This window comes from Falco punctatus, assembly GCF_963210335.1.
Source record: "Falco punctatus genome assembly, chromosome: 15".
In the NCBI taxonomy this organism is placed as follows: domain Eukaryota; kingdom Metazoa; phylum Chordata; class Aves; order Falconiformes; family Falconidae; genus Falco; species Falco punctatus.
Window position 1 is genome coordinate 7,407,729 of NC_137595.1, and position 21,499 is coordinate 7,429,227.

Here is a 21,499-nt window from a genome sequence, read left to right on the forward strand (position 1 = left end):
TGAGGAAATTCAAGAACATCATAAATTGTCCATGGCAAGGCAAAGTTTATTAAATAGCTCACTCCAAATTAGTTGGGCCATATTATGTATGACAAAATAGTTTCAGTGCATAAGATCTTCTTGGATGATGTTAAAGGGCAATCCTATCTGGATAGTGGCTGTGAAATCACATCTGGCATCTCAGGAACTTCAGCTCAGCATGCTTCTCTTATTACAAAAATGTACAAATGTGTAGTTTTACTAATTGGTCCAAAAAATGAGCTTAATGGAAGTAAGGCACCATGGGTCCGCCTGTGCTTTCTGATAATGGGAAGAAAAGCCCTCTTGCAGACTAGAGCTACCAACCATCCACACTGGAAACCCTTAGGCCTATGTTTGGAGAATGCTACCAGAAAACACCCAAGGATGTGCAAATGATAGAAATAAATCCTCATATCATTGTGTTGAGGACAGAAGACCTGTGCCTAATTATAGTGCTGGTTTCCTGAGCCAAGGCAAGGCTCTTTTCTGCAGCGATGCGTGCACGGAGCATTCCAGCACTTCCCCTGCTCCTACAGATGCGGAGGAGGGAGGAGAATTGGATGCACATGGTTCAACAGGATTTGGACCAAGGAAGTCTGAAATTTGGCACGTCTCATGAATCGAGCAGTCTCCTACGTATACAAATCCAAACAAAACTCTGCTTGAAAGGAGCAAAATAAAATCTTCCCTGCTTATGCACACATGGTCTGCAAGACCCTGAACCTACCCAGGCACAGAACAGAAGGGTGATGCAGAAAGGATAGAATGAAGAGGTGACTTCCCATCCCTCTGCAGATGCAGTTGCTAAGAGCACACTTGGGAGCAGATTTCCCAGGGTCAGCAGTGCCGAGGTTGGGGAAAGGACCACGAGCAGCTCTAGGTCCCTGCATGCTGTTCCCGGCTGCTGCCAACGCTGTATGGCAGCTGTTGGGATTTGCGAGGGAGGACAGGCTTTCTGCAAACCCCAAATGCACAGGGGTGTGCGGTCAGTGCATGGGGGCAAAGCCAGCAAGAGTGCCCTTCCCCATACCTATGGTGGACTGAGGCTGCTCTAGGGACACAGGAGTTGTCCCCGCAGCACTGGTGTAGGGACTGGCAATAAAAAAAGGATAAAGACATGTAATTCCCCAGTCAGAAAGCCATGGATAAGAGTTTTCTGAACTAAGCCACAGGTTTATATATGTAACGCTGGTTTTCTACAGTGAAATCTCCCATATATAACTCCCATGTAATTATTTATTCAATATTTTTATAATCCTGTTTTTCTTCTGGGGAGATTTCCTTTGCTCCGTCTGCCCCCAGATCCACATCAGGATATAGGTCTGATTTATTCCCAAGGGAGAAAGACTGCTACCACTCCTCCCAGCTGCCGTGAGGCAGTCCCTTAACCCTGCAGAGGAAGGACCCTTTCCTAGTCACGTTATTAGCATTCCCTACTACTTGCATGTCATTTTTCTTTTCCTCTTCATTCTCTCTCTCTTTTTTTTTTTTTTTTTTTTTTTTTTTTAACTTCTGCAGTGAATTCTGCTTCAACACCCACATGTCTGCTATTGAAGCCAATCAGCAGGATTGACTCAGGTAAGTTCTTTTATTAGGTACTGATTTCTTTGTGTCTGATGTCTTTATCCAGACTCCTTTGAAAATCCCATTTTGGCTGAGCATATTGAAGCAAATGCCTCTCTCACTCTCTTTCATTAGCAATTTTAGGGCAGCACTGGCAGGTTTTTCACTCCTCTCTCTTGAACTTGGGGGAAGAAAAAAAAAAGCTGCAGCAGTTTTATCTCTTTTCACTGTCTCCCTGAGGATGTCCTGCCAACACTCCCGCACCTTTAAAATCGGACAGGAAAATGTAGGTCTTCAGTAGTCTGATGGGCTGAGATTTGGAAGCAACAACATTTCACGACACTGGCTTTCTCATTTCCTCAGACTAGAATTAGTTCTGCCACCAACATTTTGCCCAGGGCCCCCAACCCCAGGAGTGCTCACAGTGTGTGTCTCTCTCTCACAAATTATTATGCTCCAATGAGGATGTTCCTAGCAGAGCTCTAACGTGTCTGGCACGGATTCATGTTATATCTAGGTTTTGACATTGGGCCTGCTCCTATAGAAGTCAATGTCAAAATTCCCTGCGAGTGTTACAACACAAGGATCAGGCCCGCTCCTCTGATTTATGCAAGTTATTTTTACATGATAGCGAATTGGATGCAGTATTATAAAGTCTGGAATTAATCTGCATTCTAATACTTTATAAAAACCAGTAAAAAAAAAAAATCCAAAATTAACATCCTCCTTAACCTTTATTTTTATCAAGTGTACTAAATCAACTGAAGAATAATTGCTCTGAGGACTATGCCAAATGAGTGCACATTTAGTTTACATATTCCCTAATGTAATATGAATTGATGAACTTTCTGAGATACACATGATATAAATGATCACGATGTGCCATTCTTAATTTCTTTCAATTGTCTCTGCAAAAACACTTTGCTCTTAAAATGAAAAGTGCATTACGTGCATACTGGGCCCACAGGAGGGAAGGAAACGCACTTGTAAGTATTTGCCCTTTTGGCAAGAAAAGAAGCTTTTCTAAACAAAAAGGTCGGAATCCTGCTGTCTGGCGGCCGGCTGGAACCCGGATTATCACACAGGGCAAGGCACAGCCGGGAGCAGAGCAGGGCCCCACCACTCTCAGCTAAAGAAAGAAGAGATCTGAGCCTGCCCCACCGCCCCGTGACGGTCCTTCCTCCGTGCCATCCCCCCGTGAATGCACACCTCAGCCCCCACCTCGCCGCTCCTCAGCCTGCCTCAGCTGGGGAGAAAGGCTCACGCACCAGCAGCCCCGAGTTAGTCCGGCTCGGGCCATGTGCCCTCACACCCCAGCTGCAAGGGGAGCCACAGGTTCACCCTCAAGAAGGACAAAAGGTGAGCCAGAGATGGCCCACTGTGTTTGACTTGCATCTGTTGTTCAGTGAACGCCACAACACCTGTACCTGCTAGCCAGCTGTCTCCTACAGGAGCAAGTATCTCCACGAGTGAAAACCTGACAAGGACCTCCTCTGCTTCTCCCCCTGACCGCTGTCAGGGACTCTCTGTGGCATTGCTTTGCTACAACATGCAGTTACCAGATGTTTTCCATACCCTATGAGCCTTCCAACCTTGTACGACCTTGGGCACATCTTCTCTGGTCCTCAGTTTGCCATCTGTTAACTGGGGCATAATAATGTGTTACAGGTTTTAAAGCCAAATAGGATAAGCAATCATCTGAGTTGGAGCACTGTATAACAGAGGCCACTGGACTTCCCTGAATTCTCTTTCAAATCAAAGCAAACCTCTTAGAAAATGTATCCTGCTTTGATTTACTCATAGCTAGACTCCAAGGATCCAAAGGAAATGTGGTAATTGTTGCCAACGTTAATTACCATCACAGACAGATATGTCTGCATTTAGTTCCCTGCGTGGACTCCTACATTTTGCTGAGCAGAAGAGTCCAACAAAAAGGTTTGCTCCTCAGGCAGATACAGACCGTGATCAAATCACACCCTCCCTTTCCTGTTATGGCACCAAATTATAATAGCAACATTATAATGGTAATATTTATCAAATGTTCCAGTCTCTGCCTTCAACCATATGGTTACTCCCCAGATCTTGCCAAACTCCGCTCAGCGGATTGTGCACCAAGGCAGGGATGCCAGTGCTGAGCTGGCTCTTCCCATCTCCTCTGTGCACATCCCAACACTCCCCGGCAAAAAAGGGGCCGTGTCTCCATTAACCTTGATAGGCGCTCCTGCAGTGCAAATAATAATGCCCATGGTGATCACAGAGCTTGCTGCCTAGGGAGAAACTTTTCTTCTCTGACACCTGTGAGCAATCGGGAGCCATTAGCCATTTCACTCCAATACTAATGATGCTCCCTTCAGTCATTATCACTTACTTTTTTTGATAAAACCCTACAGTAAAGCTGAATCTAACAGGTCATTAAAAGCCTAAGGAAGCCCTGACTGACTTGATCCCAATTGTTCCTTATGTCTGACAAGATTTTCCCTATTGAGCATTTGACTTGCATTTTATGTTGCCTCATTAAACTGTGCTAGACTTTAATCAAGGTCAAACGGGGGCAAATTTGCCTTTCCAGAATCCAAACAGCTTGTGCCAGGGTGCTGATCGGCAGCTTGTGTTGTTGCACACGTTTTCCCCACAGATCAAGCCCCGTGGATTTCCTTAACATGGGGCACGACCTGTGCCTCATGGGGCCTGTGGAAAACCTAGGACCCTTGGTTGTTTATACTTCATTAAAGCCTCGTTCAAATCCTTCCCCAATGCCTCTGAAGTGAAACGCCCGGACGAGGAGATCAGTGAAGAAAGAACGCCGTGTCACAGCATGAATAAAACATATTCTAATTTTATCAACACCTAGAGTCCCGGTCTTTAAAATCCTGGGGTATTTTTTTCTTTTATAAGGTATATGATGAACAGCCGATTACATTTTTGATGTCTTTTAATGATCATAATTAAGTATGATCCATCATTGTAATTTCACCACTAAATCAAGGTAGATCGCCATAACAGTCATGATAAATCACACTCTTTGCACAACTATTCCTGAAGATGAACCAGAAAATGAAGTTAGAGGACTTCAGAACCTCTCTGCTCCGTCAGCAGGATACTTGGCAGCAAGTGCTCGTGCCACCGCGATGCACGATGTGGTGAGTGGAACCACTCCTCGCCCCTCGGATCCAAGGGCTTGCGTGGCTCCTGCGAGAGCTGTGCCTCTGGCCCTGCCTTCCTGCGTCACAGGGAGCCACTGCCTGGGCAGCCATGCTGTTTATTTTGCTTCCTAAAAAGCCAGGTTCAGGGTTCCTTATTTAAAGGAAGGTGGTACCTAAAGAAAACAGCTCCTTGCGCTATCCTCTCTGCAAACCTGCGTGTTAAATAGAACGCTGTTTTTGAGGAATGTGAATAACTGAAGTCATGCCAGTTGTGACTAAAGCCCAAGTCCTCTCCACTGGAGGTCAGGTAAGACCCCTTAGCACTATCCATATTTAGCAACGCTCTAATTTAGTCCATAAGGAAGTTTACGATGGGGCACTGTATCTTCTCAGGGGCCATTAAAGCTCCCACATCACTTCTGATATCTCGTCATATATTGCTTAAGGGCAAAAATCTTGATAGTACTAATAAGATGGATTTTCTTCGGCCACATTCAAGTCTGAGGGTCTACGCAGTCTTTTACTGACTTTCCTGTGTAATTTCAGTTCTGTTAGGCACTGTTCTACAGCGTTACATGCCACAGATGGCTGCCTACCCAAGAAATGTGAAGAGAGCTCTTGGGAATATAAAAAGCAAAAAATTTTACATAAGTTCCTCAGCCCAAAAGTTGAGCAAATAAGGGCTGAAGTATCTTGTTGACTGCTCTAGGACTGTCTGGAGGAAAAATAGATAGACTTACTAGTGTATAATAGTGACTTTTCCACCTAGTTCGGTGTGATGGAACATGCTTCAAGTTCACCAACCAAAGCTCTCAGCAGCTCATATAGAAGACGTACAATACTCATCACCAGACAAATGGGAAAACTGGGTTCCACAGGTGTCAAACGCTGTTGTACAGCATGCCAGTGGCAGACTGTCTCTTTCTCAATCCATTAGGTATGGTTTCCTCTTAAAGACCATGAGAAGAACAGAACAAGGTCCCTCAAGAGAACAGTAAAGACAGTAAATTCCCCTCATCATGGTCCGAATGAGAAGTACAGTAAAGGTGATACATCACAGCTAGATTTCCCACTCTCCCGCAAGCTAGAAGAGGGATCCCATCGCTCTTGGTCTTCTTTCTCACATTCATTTTAATCAAGTCTCTGTCATTTTCAGGTTCGGGTACAGCACGCTCAGCTCAACCTGCCTTTGGCTCTGTGTCAGGGGTGTCATATTATCCATCCATGTTACAATGGTAATGCTTGATAGCCAGGAAGGTCATTTAATCTCTAATAATTCCCCCCAAAGGGGATATGAAGGTAGAATTATTACAGAGTCATATACCTTCTTGCAGAATACCTCATCCTCTTTGTTGCTAGATTATTTAAATGATAAATGGAAATTGGCCAAGGGAAAATCACTTAGAAATGAATTGTGGTCATAAGACACAGGAAACACATTAGGTTTCCAGAAAGACAAAATAAAAATCGTCAAAGGTTACTCTCTTACTAGATACAGACTAAAAACATCTATTGAAGTATTTCAGATTTAACACTGCATACCTGTTATTGGGGGGGGAATACCATGAGGCAGGGTACTGGTTCTACAGAGGTCCATCACTGCACGAGTGGCCCAGTAAACTGACACAGCTTGTTGAAACTGAAACAGCTTGTCAAAACCTGGACCAGGTACTCTGATGATCCAGAAAGAAGGCATGTGTACAGAGAGACTCTGTAAGCCCGAGGCACTCACATGCTAATCTTCGACTGTGCCAAGCTAAGAGGAAGCAGTGATGCTCCTGTATAGCTCAAAAAAACCTGGGAGCTGAGATCTGAGCTCTTTCCAACACAGGATGACAATATTGTAATTCTAAAAAAATCCAAAATGTATTAGAAATTTTCTTCACAGTCATCTAAAGTTTTGCTTTTGCTACTGCCTTTGTTCACGTTCTTTGAAATACAAGTAAATACCTCTTATAATCATCCCTCTGTGCAGTCAGCCGAGAGACGCGAGCAAGGGAGTGCCAGCGAGCATGGCAAGGTTCACCCCCTAACTGCCTCGACGCAGCTGAGTAGCCTTGGGCTACCCAACCCAGCACCACAAATCTGTCTCAGATCTCCTGATTGCAAAATGAGGATTGTACTAATGCTGCTGTGGCTCTACGATGCTTAATTAACATTTAGGAAGATCTCTGCATGGTATATACACTGTCAAAATGTCAATGCCTTTGCGATGATGCTTACAAGATAAGAAAATGACAGCAGGTATGTTGTGGTTGTGCTGGGGCAGCCTGCATTGCGCTGAGCAGTCCTCACCGGTACCACGTACACGCTTGTCTGTCTGCTTGTGCCCATCTACTGTCTCTTGACTAATGTTTAAATCATAAGCTCTTTAATGCAGAGGCATTTCTTGCTCGGGATCAGTGCAGTGTGGGATCCTGGTTCATGGCTAAAACCCAGAGGTATTGCAGGAGTGCAAATATTATCAATGTAAATGGTTGCTCTGCTTTGTGGCATAGGTTTAGTTTGTGGGCATGTGCTGAAATCCACCTGCTTTTCCCACCTCTCTGTGTTTTTCTTTATTGACAGTTTAATCACCTTTATGTCTGCTGCTTATCTTGGAGGATTTTCTATGAATTGAATTCACTTACTTCCACTGTGACAATATCTACACTTTACTAATTAACCACCTGGTGGACAGGGTTACAAGCCACAATAAATATTTTCTGTAACAAAGAATAATCACGATGCTGCCACTTGACCTGAGGGTTTTCACGTCTTTAGATGTTGGTTTTGGGGGATTTTTTTCTTTTCTTTTTCTTCGATTTTAAGACTGTTAGCTATCTCACTGCAAATGCAAACAGATGTTTCGCATCTTATGACTCAATGACCCATTCCACAAACCTAAAACAATAAAACTTCAGGCACTGATGTTTCTATCAAATGAAAAGTCCATCTACTCCTTTCAGCCTAGTACAAAAGATGAAAAAAATAAAGGTTAGCCTAGGGGAGCTTAGTCTCCAAAAACCACCGAATCCTTGGAGACTACCAACAATATTAATAATTATGGTTCAAAGCAAAGCTGAGTTGGCATGGAGACCACCAAGAGCTGGGTTCTTTAAGAGATCAGCTCCTATTCAACATATATATTAAGTGCTGTATTAAGTACCTACTGAAGCCCAGAAAAAAATATAATCACAGAATTATTTCTAAATGGACTTTCTAGTTTTTTGTAAGTCAAGAAAGGGGGTCATGAATAGAATGGGCAAAAATCAGCTTGGAGAAACATTTACCTCAGCCTCTCTGGGTGCCATTAATCACCCTTTCTGCAAAGCCTTGAACAAAAACCATTAAAATTTAAGATAGGAGAAATTGCTGCTATTCCTACAACTACAGCTATTGCTGCTGCTACCACTCTTAATTAAGGTCTGAGAGCAGTTAAACATTTAAATATGATAAGGCTTAGAGGTGAGCTGACTTGCCAAATGGAGGAAGAAATCATTGCCAAGCAGAACCAGGGAGAGAAGCCCAGGCAGCGAAATGAGAGGGGCAGAGAGATGTGGGATGCGCTGCCGAGCACCTGCGCCGGGACCGACAGCTTCTCCTGAGAAAAGAAGCCAAAGTTATGCTCCGTCTCAAGCAGTAAATATGAACACAAATATGGATTCTGAAATGGCTTTTCTGCAGAGGTACCCTGAGACCATGTCTCAGTGGAGATGGCATTCCTGAGGGCCGCCTAACACAGGAAAGTAAGGAGGTGTTGAACAAAACCACAGGGAACCTTCCATGGAGAAAAGCCCAGGCCAAGAGCTAATATGAAACAGAGTAAAAGCCAGAGCCAGAAGCTCCCCATTTTCAGTTCTAGGAACCCAGGTCTGGAAAACCTTTGGGTGATAAAAGGGGTTTGACATCATTGCCAAGCACAAACAACTCAATATAACTTGTGCTCAGAAGCGGCTCTGAGCGTTACCTGGGAAGTTAGTGTCGTATTGTATAATCCGCATTTGCTTTATGATGACACAGTGTCTTCCCTGCTGGATATTTTACCTTTCAAGCAGTAAGACAATAAACTAGAGTCCCTGACAAGAAATGTTTTCACTGCCATTGTTTTAGAAACACATGTTTTCCCATTCACTATCAACACCACCTAAATCAAAAGAGGTGACTTTCACAATAAATCAGACGAGAATGGCTCAAAACTGATACCTGCCAGCTTGTTTTCTCCCTTAATGGTGCTCCTGAGGCAGGCTGAGATGCCTTTCCCCAGAGCAGCCCAGAGGATGGGCGTGAGGAGGATGGCAAAGCACCAGCGGAGCTGGACCACCGCATTACGGCGATCCCGGACTGGTGTGGGCGATCGCTGCGCGCCTGTGCTGAGCACCTCTCAGGCTGTGATGAATGACGTTGCATAAAGTAGAACAGCATGGGAAGTATGCAGAGAAATGCGTGAGAAATTAACCATTTCCAAGCCCTAAAAAATGCACTGCTGAGCAGCTCTCTTTCAAGTCTTTGCAAGCCTATGGTACAAACACAGCCACTGGCAAGAGAGTTTTTGCCTTAGTGATAAGTGTGGACTTTTGGCTGCCAAACTGAGGATGCTGAATAAAAATCCAGTGCTGTGGTTTTGGTGCTCACAGTTAAGGGCTCAGAATTCTCTCCCCTTGCCCTACAATATCCTGGGATATGCAGGGTGAATTAAACATGAATGACCAACGGAATCATCATCTTCAAACATCTAAGCAGATGTTTGCCCAGCTGGGGGTAAGCACAGGTTGTCTCAGCAGCTGTGAGTCTGCACTGCACACCTGCACTCCGCATCCGTGGATAAACTGTAACCCTGCAATATTCCTCTGCTCTGTTGTTTGTGAGGTTTCTGGGAGGATGAAAGGGTAAACGGAGGTTCTGTGCACTGCAGTTCTTCATTTTGGTTTGCTGAAGCTGGTGAAGCACCACACCGAAGCAAGGCATCAATAAGGATACCTGAGAGCAGCAGGTGGGTGGTGATGAGAGTTATTTTTTCTCTTGCCCTAGGTGAATTTTTCCTTGTGCTAAAAGAATGTTTGTTACACACAGGCACAAAATTTACTTTCTGCGATTTTTCTCCATGCGCAGTGGAACCAACTTCTCCCCTTAAAGCAATGGATTTGTTCAGATGCCTCAGTCCCACAGGGTCCCAGGGACCATGCCTGGATGGACTCAACACTCTCATTTTTCCTGATTCCTGCTTGCCCAGGAGACCTGCCAGGCCAGCAACCAGAGCTAGGGTATCTTCTACACTGCCGCTGCGCGCCAGAGCTATGTGGGGTGTACTTTCCCACCGGACCCCAGACCAACCAACCATAGGGTACAAACCTTCCCCAGGAGCAGCGAGAAACTCCATCACACACTGCCTGGAGAGACTGACTCAGGATAGAGTCAGTGCCAACACTGGGAAGGATGCATCTCCTCACACACTCAAACCCTGGTTCCCACCTGCTGTGGTGGACACAAAAACCTGCACAGGGAGAGCTTCAAATGCCCGTATGAGTCATTAGCTCCAAAGAGCGAGAGCTCTCGTGCTTGTCTGCTGGGATGCAGTGGAAAGGCACATGCAGGTCAGCAACCCCACAGTAATCTTGCCCTGATAGGAAGGACATCCTTTGCCCTCACATGATCCTTCCCTTCTCATATTGTCACTGTGCTGCTGGTCCTTAAGACACCTTTACTCACATATCACCTTCCATTTGGAGCCTTTACAACCTCTTATCTACAGCATGCCTGTATTTTAAGTTCTGCATTATGTCTCCTTGCATTTTTTATTCAGCTACACAACCAGTGCTGTTGTCTGCACTCTCATTATCTCAGACCTCCATTAACATAACATCCTCCCTGATCTTGAGGAATTAAAGCTCACGGTGAACACTGCTGCCAAAATGAACATCCTTCCTCACCGCATGACCGCTTTGTACAGCCTTCCCATAGCATAGCCCGCAACCCTGTCCCACCAAACATAACCTGTACATCTCTGTGCGTTCTCCACGCGACTGATCATCGATCCCAGTCCGAGGAGACACTCACTTCTTTAACCCAACGGCACAAACCTCTGCTGTCCTGTTCCCCAGGAAACACATTCTTACTTTCTCTCCTTACCAATCATAATTATATAGTCTTTGTAAATTCACTTTATTGTTCTCCCCAAACATTTCCTTAAGATGCCAGTTTGTGCTACAAAAAGAAAGGCATTGATTAGACTGCTGATGTGTTGCAAACAGCATCTAAAAAGGTGACTAGCATGTCCGGACCACAGTTTCATTATCCTCTACTTTTCCACCTCAATACCCGCATTTCTTTTTGTCTTATCTCTTAAGTTAAGTTTTGGAAGGTGGGGACAAGCTTTTTATACAGCAACATGCACATCATGGTCCTGCTCCACGCTTAGAATCTGTGGCTGATGCTATAGCAATAATAAGGAAATTGCTTCTTCCCCCTTCAGGTGCAGAGCTCCCCATGCAATGCAGGGATGGCATCTCTTCCAGATGTCTCCTGCCGGCTTCTCCTTCTGCTTAAACCCTGCCTGTTACTTGTCCAGCATCTGCTCTCCATTTCAACCTTCTTGCCTTCTCTGCTTTCACCTGTCCCCAGTTTTTTGTCTCCCTCTGGAGTTTACGTCCATCTGCCTTTCCACAATTCAATCCCCTTGCTCCCATCACTCGTGACACCAAAAGCCCTATTTGTTTATGCCATCTCCGGGTCCCTGGGTCTGCCCTACCTCTCTGCTGCATTTCTACTTCCCCGAGCTCTCCTGCCTCCCTCTTAAGTCTTTCCACTGACAGTTCAAGTCACTATCTCTGTTCATCTCTCGAAACACAGGCACCTCTCACAGATGGAAATAAAAATACATGAAGAGGAATGGGGGCTAAGACAAGCCCCATTGCCTGTCTCGTCCAGTACACTTCCACTGGCACAAGCTGTTCTAGCCAAGAGTATTAAAATCCCATGAGCAGCCTTAGGATTCAAACTCCCCCAACAGGAACATTCAACTGTAATCCCTAATAGTTACAGATCATTCTGTGTCTTAAGGCGGGAAGTTTTATGTGTCTGTATTAAAACATTATCATTCAAGACATGGATATCTCATTACCATAGCCAGATGTGGTAAGACAGGACTTGCTGCTTTTCCAGATCATGACTTAATCCAAGGAGAGTTATCAGGTATTGTTCCTGCCTTGCTGTGATGGAGCCAGGAGCAGGGGGGGCAGGGGGGGATGGGGGGGCGCAAAATCCCATCTCCAGAAGACAGACATACAAACACTAATTTTGTGTGTTGAGGGACAAAGTGGCATCCTGGTGACTTGCTTCAGGTTATCAGGACAACAGCAAGTCCCTAGGAGTGTCCCAGACAGACAGCGCACCCTAACACAGGCGTCATGAGTACGTGCAAAAGGACCAAGTGACTACTGCAAATTCGCCTTGACTTTTGCCAAACCCCTGAGTGCACAGCACGTGAAAGCGCAGTTGGCATCTGAGGGTGAATTTGCTGCCACTGACACCCAGCTCCTCCAGCCCGTGTCACGTACCACTCGCGAGCATCCCATACTGACAGGGCCCAGGAACCCCATCACAATTTGGGTTTTGCTACAACTCTGGACTGAGCTTTCACATTGTAGCAAACTCAAGCCCATGCTTTACAGAGTTTATTAAAAAAAAAAAAAAAAAAAAAAAAAAAAGCTTTGTACAGCTCTAATTTTCATTTCAACACCTCCAGGCTTACTAGAAAAGTATATTTGTACCAGCAGAAACCTTGATTTGTATACAGAAAGAAAACAAAAACCTCAAAATTAAACATATGAATTCAATTGCTGAAAAACACCCTTTTACTAAGGGTTCAAACGTAATGACACTATCATTTAGAATAGCCTCATGTGGGTGTGTGCCTACCGAGAGCCGTGAGAGGAAAATAAACCACATTAAAATACAATTCCTCTAGCAGTTTCTGAGATGCAATCAAAACCTTACAACAGGGATTTTTCAGAAGACAGAATTCTAGCTCAATAATATCTATAGATTAGGTAGTCCCAAATGGCTCATGTGGAATTTTTATTCCAATCTAAAGGTGAAAATAATCTTTATGTATACGTGTGTGCATATATAGTCTTCACTCCTGGAATAGCCGAGTGCCTCATGCTTAGATTCTTGTCCTTGTACAGCCCACATAAAACTAGAAACTTAGTATGCGAGACAGAGATTAAGACAGAGGCATCGATGCCACCCATTTGTAAGCAACCTATGGAGCTGGCTTCAATAGCAGGCTGCTCTCCACAGGTCATCTCCCGGGACAGACACTCTGTGGGGTCACCAGTGGGGGAATAAAGGGAATCTAGCTGGTGTAACCTATGGGAGTCCTCAAAGCGCTGTTGGCAACGTTTCTCACCAAAGGGCTTTAAAGAATCTAAGAAGTCATAGTGCAAAAATAAAGAACTTCTCTTGAAATAACAATTGTTCAATAGAAACAAAAATAAAAGAGGGAGCAAGTGCTCAATACTTGCAGTGGAGGAGGTTTTCTGCAGGGATCTGTGCTGCTCAGGGCTGCCCAGCATTTCCATTTGAAATGGGAAAGGTGCTGTTTCAGTCTGCAGCTTCTAGATATGTTCAACTGGAAATGACACATAAAGAGCACAGATGTGACCACAGCTGTGGAAGGGCTCCCATCCAAGAAGCCATTACCTGGGCTGGGCTACCCTACCCCTGGGAAAGAGGTACCTAAAAGGTTATAAAATCAGGAATGTCATGCAGGAAAAATAAAGGGAACCATTATTTACTGTTTCCCACAGTACAAGAAGTAAGAGACATGACTGTCTAGAAATGATTAGTAGCAGGTTCAAACGAAACCAAAGAAAGCCCTTTCCACAATGCTGCATAGTTCAGCTAAGGCACAACTGCACCCAAAACGCCTTCTGCTGGCACAGTGTTGTCAGTCACTGATGCTCGTGGGGTGGAAGCTCTTTTTTATATTAAGTAAAAGTATGTCAGAGAAGACTCCCCAGGCACACACGCGCATGGGCTTTGTCAAGCCTTCAGAAGACAGCACTTCCACGAATAGCCCCTCCGTCAAGTCAAGTACTCTGAGAAAATCCCACACGTTCACAGCTTCAGCAGTGCAAGGACCTCCAAGGTACCATAAGAAATCATGGTCCCTTGCTCCTCGTCTCTCCAAGTCCCCATGTGTGATCGGAGGCAATGACTCTCACCTAAGTATCCCGCAGGCTTTGGTCAGCCTGCTCCAGTGAGGTCTGCACCAACCTGGACACCCAGAAACGGAAAGCAAAATATTAATAGGATTATGCGCTGAAAACAAGTCCTAAATACCCATCTCATCTAGGATCTTCTGGGCTTATCCAGCTGCGACTGCTGCAATGGTCTTCTGTGGCAAAGATACTGGGAGACCCTGGGGAGCATTCCCAGACAATCTCCGTGCATTTTTCAATCAGCCCTGCTTCTGGTGGCTGGGCTCACCAATGCACATGACTCACTCCCAGAACGTTGGGAAGCATGAAGCAGAAAAACATCCATAAAGGATTAGATCACAATCCCAGTGACAGCACTGACGATTATTAAGGGGGGCAGAAAAAAGGCTCGTATTAAAGACTTTTTGCTAGGATGAGTATTTTGCAGCATTTAAAATTCTTTGAAGACTAAGTCTGTGTTAAAAGGTACCCTTACTCAGAAAGAAGACAACCTTTGGCCAGTATTACATGATACAGCTATGTGGCCATCTGGATTTTGCCTTCAATCATTTTCATTGATTCAGAGGCATTTTAAAACGCTTAAGCTAACTACATTGGATTTAAATTTCAGATCAATGTTGTCTTTGCAGAACTGCTCTGTCTAGAAACACGGCTGAGCAAACCCCGCGCAGTGACAGCGAGGGGCTGTGCCAGGCCAGCGCTGGAGCTGGGACCTCTCTGGTGCAGGCAGCTATTGAAAAGCATCCTCCCAAAGCTTGTTGTTTTAATTCTGATGCAACCTTCAAGGTCTTAGACATCTTGGATAGATGAAGGTCTTTGTGCATTAAATTCTTCTACTGGCGACAGCAAAGACCACACCAATTACCATCTTCATGGCAACTTCTTAACAAGAGCCAAACAGCCTTGGGGTGGCTTCGTTGGGTCTGTGGGTGGTTGGCGTCTGCTTCTCCTTCATCTCCATGCAGTGCAGTCAGACGACCAGTACCACACTTGCTGTCCACATCACCTGAACTGCCGCGTGCTCCAGGAGCAGCCTCTCCGCTCCTCCTCCTCCTCATCACAGGAGCTCTGCGTGCTGAGCCGGCACAGCATGGAGCCGGCCCCTGCTTTATAGGGCACAGCAGAAATCTGCCAGGTGTGCTGCTGGGAACTATCCTCTCGTGCTCAAACATAATGAGCCACGGGCTCTTGCTAAATTATCTGCTTCGCACAGCGAAGGCAAACTTCTCCATCACACTCCCCAACACGATTACTCTGCTCGGCCTGGCTCCCAGCCCAGGGGTTTCCTTCCCCCCACTGTGCCAAGCCTTTGGATCATGCTCGGCTGCAGAATTTGGTTGAGGCTTGCTCCTTCTCCTCTGCTCCTGTCCACTGCTTTGCAAGAAGCCCCTACAGAAGGGATATTAGTTCAATCCCCTGGTGCCTCTTTTCCAGCACTTGTGCAGGGAACAGTGCTAATTACTGAGTTACATCCTGCGGCTTGAAAGGAATTCACAATGAAGCTGACAGAATTGGACTGAACACGATGTAAGAAAGTGAAACTTGACTGTCAGCAAAGCCGTGACAGCGTCACAGGACATAATTCAGCCAAATGCATCTGCCACTGTGGGTGCTTTGCCCCACAGTAAAAGAAATTAAGATTTAGTGATAAACAACAGCCTTGCATTGGTAACAAGAAATACAACAAGAAATACAGCTCCTTCTGGCTGTAAGGGGCTGCAGAGGCTGAACCATAAAGGCTTCTGCTAAATTGCACATGGACAGCTCTCAACCAGGATTATATTTTTCCACTTGAATTTTGGTACAAAACAAATACTGTTTTACAAAGCTGGAATGAGAAAAAATTGCTTCCTCCTTTCAAGCTGCACACAGTCATTAAAGCTTTGTTGTTCCCTTAAATACCTGACACCAAAAATTCTGAAATCAGAGGAACTATCATTTCCCCAAGCTTTCAGGGCTGTTATAGGGGGGTAAATTGTTGGCTGACAAACAAAAAGCCAGTAAACCTTAAACTAACTTTAGGAGATTCTTCCTCTTTTTCTGCAGCCTCAAAACATGCATTTAGGGATTAGTATCCAGGGCACCTATCATGACAGTCTTTAAACAGGATCAATAGAAGGAGAAATGCATAATCGATACATCGATGAGAACAACTTGACCTTTCCACAAGAACTGCAGGGACAAGGAATCATCTAAAGAAAGTTTAGGTAAGTTTTCATAAAACAAATTTCAAATTTGCAGAAAGTTCTCAGCTATATATAGATCAGGATGGGGGAACAGATGTCAAACGATTGCATATGTAAAGGGCCTCTGGCCAGCTTCTGGTCCAACTGCACCACGCAGCCCATCTCCTAGCTTATTTGCACGGCAGCCCAAGGTAAAAATACATCAAGTAGGGGGAAAAAATAAGTAAGTCTCCTGCTATGGATGCAGGGAGATCTCGGGCAGGTCAAGCCTACCTGCCAGTGCAGCAGGGTGAGAAGCACATTCACAGGAGCCAGGGCTGCTGCTGGCCCCATACCCCCTGCCCGTGGAGGGAGAGCCCAGGAGGTGCGTTCACCTCTGCAGCAGAGGAAAATGCAGAAATGAAGGCAAAACTCTGCCCCAGCAGCTCTAGAGCTGCTACAGCAGCAGAAAGGCAGAGCTGACCCTGATGTTTCGAGAAGCCATGCTATCACTGCAGCGCCCATGGCATCAGCAGAATAACTCCCTCAGAGAAGTACACAGCTAATTAATTCCCCACGTACTGTGCTCTGTATGTGCTGCTGAGCAGTCGCCATTGCAACAAGAAATTAGTCCATGTGTGAATATGACCGAGTAGTCAGGAGCTGACTTATTTTTCGCCAACCTCCAGCCACCCATCATTGTGGCAACACCAGCCCTAATGAGAATTTATAACAAGCCACCAGCCAGGGAAGCTCACCTTGGGCTGGAGGATGGGTCATGAACCAGGATCTGGGCTTTTCTTTTGCTGAGAGGGCAGACAAGCATTTTACTTCTCCTGAGGAAAGGGAGAAGTGGTGCTAGCATAAATCAGAGCAGGGAAGCGCTCAGTCTGCTTCATGCAACCAAAACACTTTGTTCCCCAACAGCCGTGGCCAAATGTGGGAGTGGGCCATCGCAGTCCCCCCGCAACAGCTCCTTTTGCTGGGGGTCAGCACCCTTCACTCCAAATCCCTGGGTTTAGCTTTCCACTCCTGCTTGCTGTGTGAACACACACAGGGATGAAGCCAGAAACATTGTGTTCATCATGGCAGGGGAGGACCTGCGTGGAGGACCTCCGTGGAGGACCTCATGTCTACCCAGTTATGACCAGGGACTCAGGCAGCAATCTGAAAGGCATTCCAGGAGATCTAACTGTAGTAGCAATCAGTGTGAGGAACTGTATAATCTTTCCCTATAGGTGATTTTGCAAGCAATTATATAATTACCGCTTTCAAGATTGGCATAAAAGCACCATAGAACTGTGCCAAACTGATCTCAGGACTTAAAAACACTTGGAAACCTTTGATACAGAAAAGAGGTGGGACAGGCTCATATCTGCAGTGCTTGGAGGGGACTCAGCGACAGGCTCAATTTTTCCCTCTGCTGCAGATTTCCTGGGTGGTACCAAATATATCATTTATCCCCATTTCCAAAATGGGAATAGCCTGTTTCTGTTAATTTGCAGCAGCACTGTAAGCTGCTGGAGGCAGCTGTGTGTTGCCCAATGCAACAGGGTGTCTAGCCCCATTAGAATAAAACCCTCAGCATTAATAAGTGTTGTCAATGCAGGACTGGTATGACATGCCCAGAGTTTGAAAATTCCTAAACAAATACAGCAAAGTACAAGGCTCTGTCTTGCACTGAGAGTGTATTTCATTTAAAACCTATTATAAGCAGATAAATAGATATTACAAAGTATATGTTATATATACATATACACACACACAGAGAGTTTTTCTTTAAAGCATCTCTATTACATTTCTTCTTTAAGTGCTATTGCTTCTCCTGTGCAACTTCAAACTAGAACCAGATATTTTAAAGCAAGGAAATTATGACCAAAGGTATAAATATGTCTTAGCATACCACTGACTGACAACATGAGCTTCATTTTCATGCTTTATAACGCCACCTGAATCACTAAATATATTTCTGTTCTTGTAAGACAGCGTTCCACGTAACTTTTATTTGTGAATAAAACACGCACACTACTAGAATCAGGAATAAATTATTTCAGCAGAGTCCATTACTCGGGGAAGCAGCCTGAATACCAAGCTGGCAACATAAATATAGACCAAGATTAACGCTAGTCCGTCACCGGCATTCGCAACATTTGTCCCATTACCTCTGCTGAGCACAAGTCAAAGCACCATCAGTGCAAGTCCCCCCGTTGCTGCTGACAGGCCCCGAGTCCAGCACCAAGGGGCTCATTCTGCTGCCATATGTTAAGCAACACCTCTGCGTGTTTCAAGCCACTGACCATTGTAAAAAGACAGGTGCTGCTGTATGCTGAGCTGTGCCAGCGCCCAACAGACCCAGTGCCAGCGCCCTCATCGCATGTCTGGGCACACACAGCCCCATGGACACCGCAAACAAGGGGCACTGGGAAGGGCTGGGATCCCTTAGAGGCAAGATCAAAAGCAGAAAATTCCCTGGGGTTGAGGGAGCACGCTGGTGCTTTTGAAGAAAAAAAATGGAGAGCAGTTAAGGAGGACAGCACTGGAAAAATAATTTTTTCATCTAATTCTTAAAAAAAATAATTGAATGACAATCAAGAGAAACACAAAAACATCATTCAGTCACACTGCTTTTACACTACATCCCCTCTTATTCAAGTCAGAGTTCCCACCAAACCTGCCCAAGGCAAATGTCACGGATGGCTCTGCCATGCTACCCACACTGCCCAGCCACGGCTTTGCCACCCTGGTGTGCCAGGTCCTGGCTGGCCTGGGAGCACTGCAGACAATGGCAGCCGCGCTCAGACCCCAGGGCTGCAGCTCCGGCCAGGTTGCCAAGCCTGCCTCCAGCTCTTTCCCTGAGATTTGGTGTAACCACACTGAGTGCAGCTGACCTGACAGCTCCTTCCAGCCACACATGCGTGGGGGCCCCGCCAGCTCTGATTCCTGTTGGGACTACTCGGCTTGCACAAGCTCTGGGCACAAAATGGATGATGTATCCAAGCAGCACCCAACAATGTCAACTTATGGAGGCAGGTCCTCATTGCTACACCTGCACCATAATCTATGTTCATCTTTCGTTGAACATGAGAGGAAACCTCTCTGCTCTATATCTGTTACGTCCAACAGTGAATGTGGAACAATCTCCATTTGGTGTCAGCCCTGTTCCAGCCATGATACTGAAGGTCAAAACAGCTACGGGCAATATGTACAAGAGTGCTGCCTGGGTTTAGAGAGCCTAAAGCCAGTTGTCTAAGGTACTCATGACCATTTCTTTCAAATGCTGCTCTGGTTCTGAGGACTATGTAAATAACCATAGTGACCGCATCTTTCCTGTCTATCCACTACTTAAATGCCTTTCGCACCCCAGTCTTCCCATCAGCAAAGGAGAACCTCAGGATATCCTCATATTTCTAAATATTCCAGAAACTGCAGATGATTTACTCTCACAGTCCTAATGTAGCTCAATCCATTCTCATTTTCTATTCGTGACAGCAGTAGTTTGCTAAAGAACATCGGCTCCTATCAGTTCATATCGTTCATGACAACTTTACAGTATCTGATATAATTTCTAATTTTTGTGCCTCGAACGGCAACACGCATCCCAGCAGCTGCGTGTTCCAGGGAAGCGCGAAGGCACAGTCTGCATCCTGCCACCAGATGGTACTCCATATGGACACAGCAGAGGAGGACATACTGGTGCTGCATCACCAGTGGCAATCCAGGCCCTTCCCCCTCACCATACTCTCAGTAAAGGCTGTACATGGTGGTGGGAACCGTATAGCCCTAGATCTCCATTCTCTTCTGCATGCTACATCGACTCAAAATGTGGTGGAGGCCACTTCACTTGGTGCCATTTTCTGCTTCAAGTTGTTGCAGGCAAGTGTGGCAACCCTGCTTGCATGCACTCTCCCCCAGGCTGGTTTTCTGAACTTGTACTCTTGCCACTTTGCCTGCAAGCTCCTGAGCACCATGAGTACAGTTATAAAAACTCCATATGGAGATAGATGGCATTTCTCCAGGGACACAAGTGTCCCGGTATGGTTTGGAGGCCACAGACCAGTTGCCATTTGGGTGGTGCAGAAAAATCAAAGCCCTGCCTGCTGCCAGCCAGAAGACATCCTGGCCTTGCTCCTTCTGCCAGTGCAGAAGAGGGAATCCCAGAGTACTAGCCAGATCCCGATTTCTGTAATTACTTATTGACCTGAACATCTTAACTTGTACCTTCAGGTAGAAAATCTGTTTGACATTCTGGAGCAGAATCGTCCAGACAGGATGATTGGACTGTCACCAAGGAGATTATTTTTCAGTAAAGTCACATACCCATCCTGCATGAGCTATGGAACTGACAAATCTGTTACTGGAAGGTCCTTGGTACACTTCCACTATGGTTACTCACTTCCACACACAGGCACTAGATCAGTTTTTACTTTTGTACACAGAGAGCAAGACTTGTACACCCCGGTTTTGTGCAGAGCCTGTGCTCCAAAGCACATCCCACATACCTCTGCTTCCCTGCAGACGATGGCACTAAACATCAAGGAATATCAACCAAGTACGTGCCTGGAGGCTGGACTCAGAAAAGGGATGCGTCTACCTTTTTGCTGCAGGAGGAAAAAGAGAATCTTCTGAGCCACCGACACCCAGTGAAGCCTGTGTAATAATATATGTACATAGACGAGTTTTCCTTGAAAGCAAATACTAGCGGTCACCAGCACAGTGACCACTGCAAGAGGAGGACAGTGGTATGACCAGCATCAAGTATTCCAAAATTCTGACTCATGACCTCAAAACGCTTGAGTTCGGCTAAATAATGATAAAGAAAATAAGTGGTGGACTGTTGTTTGCTTTCTTGTACCTGAGCCTTGAGGATGCATTTTCTTCTCACGTTCAAGAGTCCTGATGCAAACCCATCTACATGTTTTTGTGTAACCACACCATCCCCTGGTGCAGGATCCGCATGTGCAGCAACACCCCACGGCTGGTGGAGCAGGTCCAATCTCTCTGCAAGCAGCCACTTCAGTACTAGGAGAAGAACACATCGTCATCTGCTCCCATGGCCACATCTACTGCTGACCCTTGCCCAGGCCTGGTCTGCCTCATGTTTTGCTCATCGACAGCTGATGGGCTGCCAAGACAACATAAGCCTGGAAGCAGCACGCGGTCATCTGCGAGGGGCTAAGGGAGGGGAAAAGTGCTCGGTCCCGAGAACCTCCCTAGCTAGAGAAACTGCTGAGGCTTTGTTGCCTGAAATCCCACCAGGCAGCAAAATAGCCCGACAGCTCAGCGCCGGCTCAGGACAGCTTCCCCACAAAAAGGAGCTCCCAACCTCGGCACCGCAGTCCTGCGATTCCCACTGCTCCCTGAGTGCAGAGAGAGCCATCCAGTCATTACATCCCCTTTGATCTTT

At 45.8% G+C, this 21,499-nt stretch overlaps 1 protein-coding gene across 2 annotated transcripts in view; it reads left to right on the plus strand.

Moving 5' to 3' along the window:
• Positions 1–21,279, plus strand: part of LOC308053996 (uncharacterized protein) — a 295,467-nt gene extending 274,188 nt beyond the window's left edge. The window contains exons 2-3 of one of the 2 annotated variants that reach the window (XM_080366084.1): positions 1,540–1,599; positions 4,627–21,279. In XM_080366084.1, coding sequence (XP_080222210.1) covers positions 1,540–1,599; positions 4,627–4,859 — 293 coding nt within the window. In that variant the 3' untranslated portion in view covers positions 4,860–21,279. Of the gene's footprint in view, positions 1–1,539 lie in introns of both variants that reach the window. The other variant, XR_013923879.1, reaches the window with a different exon arrangement.
• Positions 21,280–21,499: the final 220 nt, after the last annotated feature.